Source organism: Lycium barbarum, chromosome 8 (assembly GCF_019175385.1).
Source record: "Lycium barbarum isolate Lr01 chromosome 8, ASM1917538v2, whole genome shotgun sequence".
Classification (NCBI taxonomy): domain Eukaryota; kingdom Viridiplantae; phylum Streptophyta; class Magnoliopsida; order Solanales; family Solanaceae; genus Lycium; species Lycium barbarum.
The window spans coordinates 105,272,599-105,279,192 of record NC_083344.1 but is presented as its reverse complement, the minus strand read 5'-3'; the positions used below and the strand labels follow the sequence as shown (position 1 = coordinate 105,279,192).

At 32.2% G+C, this 6,594-nt stretch overlaps 1 protein-coding gene across 2 annotated transcripts; it reads left to right on the top strand.

Moving 5' to 3' along the window:
* The first annotated feature begins 296 nt into the window (after nucleotides 1-296).
* On the top strand, nucleotides 297-6,131 carry LOC132605223 (two-component response regulator ORR26-like). Of its 2 annotated transcripts, none has more exons than XM_060318440.1 (4): nucleotides 297-988; nucleotides 4,450-4,934; nucleotides 5,143-5,219; nucleotides 5,418-6,131. In XM_060318440.1, the coding sequence occupies exons 2-4, from the start codon at nucleotides 4,862-4,864 to the stop codon at nucleotides 5,829-5,831; spliced, it is 564 nt and encodes a 187-aa protein (XP_060174423.1). In that variant the 5' UTR covers nucleotides 297-988; nucleotides 4,450-4,861; the 3' UTR covers nucleotides 5,832-6,131. The 2 variants fall into 2 exon arrangements, with proteins under 2 accessions (XP_060174423.1, XP_060174422.1); XM_060318439.1 differs by lacking the exon at nucleotides 297-988 and adding an exon at nucleotides 3,720-3,860.
* Nucleotides 6,132-6,594: the final 463 nt, after the last annotated feature.

Sequence of the window (6,594 nt, the reverse complement as noted above, 5' to 3'; positions counted from 1 at the left end):
CCGTGACCTCCTAGACCCAAACTAAATATGCATTTCAATCATAAAACATGCTACGAACCGCTCGCACACTCAAAGCATCGAAAAGAGATCGTCTTGACCCAATGTTGACCATGGTCAACTCTTAACTTTAACTTTCACTAGTTTAAAAAAAAAATCCCAAATCATGCCCGAGCCTCTCGGGACCCGAACCAACTACCCTACTAAGTCATAAATCATGTTCGGGCCCAATGGAATCGACGACGATATGGACCCATTTACCCCCGATATTGACTCTGGTCAAACTTCCTTATTTTCTTAACGTAAGGACTTTCAAATTTGCTAAAACTACTCCAAAACTCACCCAATTGCCTCGGGAATTACGCTACTCATCCCAGCAAGTCATTAATATCAAGATGAAGCTACGAGAGGGGTAATTTGGGGAAAAAGAGTCAAAAAGCATAAAACGACTGAGTAGGTTGTCATACATAAGTGATAGAAGTCATTTTCCTTATAATTGAAAACGTTTTCTTGAAAAATACGTTTAAGTAACTAAAAACTAAAAAATAATTGATCAAAAAGATTGCCCTCCATAATAAATCCCTAAAACGAAAAGAAGAAAAAAGACAAAAGTGTAACCCTGTCTTGACTCAATAAAAAAAAAATAGGGCTAATAAAAATTATATGTATATTGTCAACACTCAACATGCTCACTAGCCTATATAAATAGCCTTCAAAGGGAAAGAGAACATCACACTAAAGCTTCAATAAAAAAAAACTACCGAAAAGTAAGTATTTCACTGATATATTCAGCCTTTCTGTTACATTATTTAATTCTTGTATCTCCTCGTTATCTATGACGAAGAAAATTCTCAAACTAACACTGAAGAAATAGATAATCAATGGCGGCTCCTTCTTATGGTATGAAAGAAGAAGTTCGTGTGATGCTAGTTGATCATGACAAAGAGTTTGTTAATGAGATGGTTGATTTGCTAAAGTCATGCATATAAAGGTAAAAACGGTGACATCTCTAAATATATGTATATATATAGAACTTATGATCTTTATTTTTCTGATATAATTAAATTCTGTGTGTATTTTTATATGAGATTTAACAGATGTGATGCTTGTTATTTCATTTGTGATTTCAACATCAATCTCTTTTTAGAATTTTTCTTGTAAATCTTGAATTTCTTTTTCTTGTTGTCATAACACTATTTCTATGCTTGTTTATGTTGTTGTACAAGTTAATACATGACTTTTTTTTTTTTTTGTTATAAAGAATCAAATTCGACTTTCTATTTTTGGTTCTTGCTATAAGCATGTACACACTCAATTAGCTTCTCCATAAAGGTGTGTATGATTATTCAAAGGGGATTGATAGATTTATGTTAATCTCTGTGTTGTTCCAGTTTTAGGGATGTTCCCTAAGGGATATAGTTCTGTGTTAATTTTAATTATTCAATCAACTTATATATGTGTTTTGCACTTACCTTTTGGTAGAAAAAGGGGAAATTGTTCTTTGCCATTTTGCCTAGAGTAACCCTGAGTTGGAGGACAAAATTAATTAATTCTCTCAAAAATAATTTTTGAAGGTGTAGATATTTGTTTTTACAGATCTATCTTTCATTTTAGAAGAAAAAAATTCGCTTGGATGGCGGCGGCACAAGAGTAGGGTAACGAGAGAGAAGAGAAAGAGAAGGATCTGATAAGAACCAATCTGGCTATCATTAGTATTGACCTGGAGATATCTTTTTTATCTTTTATTAGATGTAGACAAAAAAAAAAGGGAAACCTAATTTTCATGAAAAAAACATTTTTCTTCTATTTTATTTATTTAGTTAAAAATTGTCCTCTTAATTTCATGGTGTCTTTTTCTCTTAGTAATTCAACAAAAAAAAACTTGCATATTTAAAGAGTTATTATTGATTTTATTTTTAATATAAACCTATTAATTCATCCCTTTGACCACTCACACGCCCTGAATCTATCTTTTTAAAAGTTCTTAATTTGAAAGAAATATGGTAGGATCTACTTTATTGATTGCTTATCAAATATTATTTTTCATTTTGGTTCAACCTTAATGGTCATTCAGTAACTCCTCTATTTTAATTTGAAAGGACACTAGGCAATTTTCAAAATATTTGAAAAAAAAGAAGTAAATGCTACAATTATCTTACACGAAAATTATCTTAAAATAGCGATTTTCTTACTTAATTTACCCTGGAAAATAAAGGTGTGTAATCGATAATATCGGTATAATTAAGATGTATTTTTATGCCTTTTTCTTTTTGTTTTTCAATTACTTTGTTATATTCATTGATTGTGTCCTGTCCAAGGTGTGTTAACAGTTTTGACTTGAGTTGCTTTGCTAGCTACTTTTGTCTGTACCATGCAATAAGTAACTTTTTAAATAATAACATAAGTAATTAATTAAGAGTAGGAAATAAAATTTAATATGCATAGCATGATAAAAAAAACATATATAGTAAAATCTGAAAGAAAGGGGAAGGGCCTTTTAATTCTTTTCCGCTTTGGGAACTTTCAAACTCAAAGTCAATGCCTAAATAATGATTTTGCATTTCATTTTAGATACTAAGATAGAAAATACACCTTCATTGTAATCCTTAAACCACATTATTTAGGTAATACCTTTTTCTAGAATGTGTATTAAGTCGATTTTCGGCTCAGTATTCTATAAAGATTAATGACTCTAATGCCGATTTTATTATTTTATAATTATTTTTACTTTTATTTTCATACTTAAGATTCTTGAATTCAGTCAAACAAGACATAATACATAAACAAGCTCTCAAACTTGGCCTTAGCTAGCAAGTATCTCTCCAACTTTGCGTGTGCACAAGTAGACACCTCAACTTATCTCTACTTTGTCAGTTGAACACTCCAACTTATAAAATGATCATCTAGACACCTCCAATATTCATGTGACACGTCAGTGCCACATCAGAATTTGTGTTTACGTGTTCAACTTTATACAAGTTGAGGAGCCTACTTGTGCATACCCAAAGTTGGAAGGCATACTTGCCAGCTGAGACCAAGTTTGAGGGTCTGTTTATGTATTATGCCATTAAACAATGATATAATATATTTGAGATATGTAATGATACGCGGATTTCATAAAATTATCTATTAATATCTCCATATTCAATTGAATTATTAATATTATTGATGTCAAGGCTTTAAAGATTATTGTTAGGACAATAGATAACTCATATTAGAATAACTAAAATTTGTTGAGATAAATCTGTTACTAGCTCTTTTCTAAATTTTCTTAAGCATATTCATGAAATAAGATTATCTCAAATAATATGTGTCTAGCATCTCTTGTCCATGTCATTTGAATTCATTGATTTAACTAATATATTCCTATATGATTCTGCACTACATATATATGTGTGTGTCTATATATATATATGTATAAGAGTGTGTGTGTATTTAATCATATTATTTATACCGAAAAATCAATAGCTTGTTATGTGAAGCTATCTAAGATTGCACACATTGATTATAATATAATAAGTTGATTGATATATATAATTGCATAAAATAAAGTTGATTGATATATATAATTGCATAAAATAAAGTGTAGCAGCATAACATGAAAATTCATAATTGAATTTGTACGAGAAATAATCAGATCCTCATGATAATTTTGAGTATAATATATATTCTTTCCTTGTTATTCACTGATTTTTTAAAGTGCATTGATATAGTTACGACGGTTGATATGACTTCAATAGCAATGTCAATGCTTTCTAAAGGAAAGAAAAAAATTGATGTGATGATAATCAATGCCAATTCATGTGATCCGCTTTCCTTTAAGCTTTTGGATCAAGCTGTGGCATTGGACATCATCTCACTCTGTGAGTATTTATACTAGTACTCTTCGACTTATTACATCTACCGTTGCTAATCCTTTTTTGTAGTGATATGATAAACGATTGTTTTCTAACATCTTACTATTTTAATAGATAAAATTCAGTAAACATATGTGAAATTAATCTTCAACATAATGGTTACAATAATTTAATTCTAATGGCTAGGTTTTCAAAAATAATGATGAAATTGCATGTAATGAACAAATGATTCAGTCTTCTCAAAGAGGGTATATAGGTTTATCATTTATTACTTTATTATTTTAGTGGTTATTTTAAATAAATACAATATAAGAAAAAAAGAATTTGCTATACGGAATCTTCCACTAAGTAGCGCGGAGCTAACATAATTTTTTAATAATTTGTCGTTAAATAGAATTAGTGACCGATATTTTTGTTCAATGACCTAAGATATTCGTTGCTAATCCTATTTTGCTATAGTGAATGATAAAAGGTTGTTTTGTAACAATAATATTGTTATAACAGATAAAATTAAGTAAATATACATGAAATTAACTATTCACGTAATATTTACATTAGTATAATTCAATTCTAATGGCTTGCCGAAATAATGCAGTTGTATGTGATGAACACAATTCATTCTTGGCAAAGAAGGCTTTGAATGCCGGTGCTTACCATTACCTGAAAAGCCAATTCACGAGGAAATTGTGAAATACTTATGGCAATTTGTATTGTGGAAAACAAATCAAAAGAAAAAAATGAGAGAAGGATTAGAAGAAAAAGGAGAGCAGGTGAATGTTATTAGTGATCCTGATGATATTGGTAACAATAGTATTGTTGGAGATGAAGAACAAGCCGCAGAGAAGAATGTGCCTAATACTGAGGAACATAGCAATAATACTCATGAGGCTGAAAAAAATATCGTATCGAATGTAAAATACAAGTTAAGGAGGAAGAGAGGTAGAAAAAAACACAAAAGAGACTAATGAGGAGAGAGCCAGAGCAGTGCTAATAATGCCGTTGGACAAATGGTCTGCATAGAATGGACTATAGATCTTCATACTAAATTCATGGAAGTTATGCAACAACTTGGTGAAGGGAGTAAGTTTATTTCACAGTTAATTAATTTTCTCTATAATTGAACATTTATATGGAGCAATGTGGTAAATGATACATCATATATATATAGCCAATCTCAACTTGTTTGAGATTAAAGCATAGTAATTATTGTACTTGCATATACCGTAGCTTGATCGAGGACTATTATTGTAGCGATTAAATTAAAGTTATATTCTTATGAAACATGTAGGATGTTTTCCAAAAGATATTCTTAAGGTGATGAAAGTGTCTAGTCTTACCAAGATGCAAGTTGCAAGCCATCTTCAGGTACATCCTTAAATTTTTTTAGTTGTTCATATTGTTTTAAAAAAATTCATCGTTCACCAATTACCAAACACCAAAGATATTTTCTATTAAAAAGGACTTCAGTCCTTTCAAACACCCAAAATCACAATGAGTTCAAATGATAAATTACATCTCCATGGTCCAACTCTCCTTTAATTCTCTTCTTCTAACATCTCTCAGAAATGTCGTAACAACAACTGGAGAGCTCCAAAAGAGCGGAAGCTTATTTGTCACCCATCAGGTCAAGGATTCTCAAGTGGTTCTCAACAAAGATGTAGCTTTAAAAATTTTGGGACAACGCCCCGTCTTCAAACAAATGTTTCAAATCTGCAACAACAGCAACCTAACCCAGATCAAACCCAAGGTAGCCCAAAGTTTCCAATTTCACAAGTTAATGCCAATAATATTTGTGTTAGAGGAGAGAGTTCAACTCATAAGCAATTCTATCGTCCTCAACTTTCGGTTCAACCCCACAACCCTAACATTGGCAGCTCATTCAGTAACACATTTTTGTCGGTCCAAAATAATGTTGTTGGTGGGACACAACAACAACATGGATCATTATTTGGAATCCTGGATTCACAAGGACTATAAGGCCCAACTATTGGGAGCACTAGTTCTAGGCCAGAGCTGACGTTTATCAGTAGGGATCATCATACTCAAAACGACTATGACATGGACCTCAATGTGCCTTATGACTTAGACCTCAATGTGCCCTATGTAACAACAAATTCAGGTAGCGCAATAATGTCTGACACAGACATTGAAAATGCGTCGAGTAATGAATTAGGCGCAGGAAATGCTAATTTCCTGCAATATATTGGTGAACCAAGCATGTCTGATTCAATTAATATTATCACGACATCACATGCGAATGATATTGAAGGAAGTGATTCAAATAATAGAGAAAATTATGATGCTTATTTAAATTCCTATAGTATGGATTATGGCTATGACTTGGACCTTAATGTGCCCTATGACTTGGACCTCAATGTGCCCTATGTAACAACAAATCCAGGTAGCAAAATCATGTCTGATGCAGACATTGAAAATGGGACGAGTAATGAATTAGAACCCGGAAATGCTAATTTCCAGCAATATATTAGTGAGCCAAGCATGCCTGATCTGTCACACCCCAACCTTGGGGGTGTGGCTGGCACCCGGCACCGGAAGGGCCGAGCGAACCAACTGTGATATCTGAACTCTGTAACATGAATCATAGGCCGATAAGGCCGCGAAATAACAATTATAAGAAGTATATCATGACAACCTGCAAGCAGAAAAGGCCCAGCAACACATATATGCATAACTAGGGCCGACAAGGCCACAACCAAGAAAAGCAACTAGTCAGAAGCCG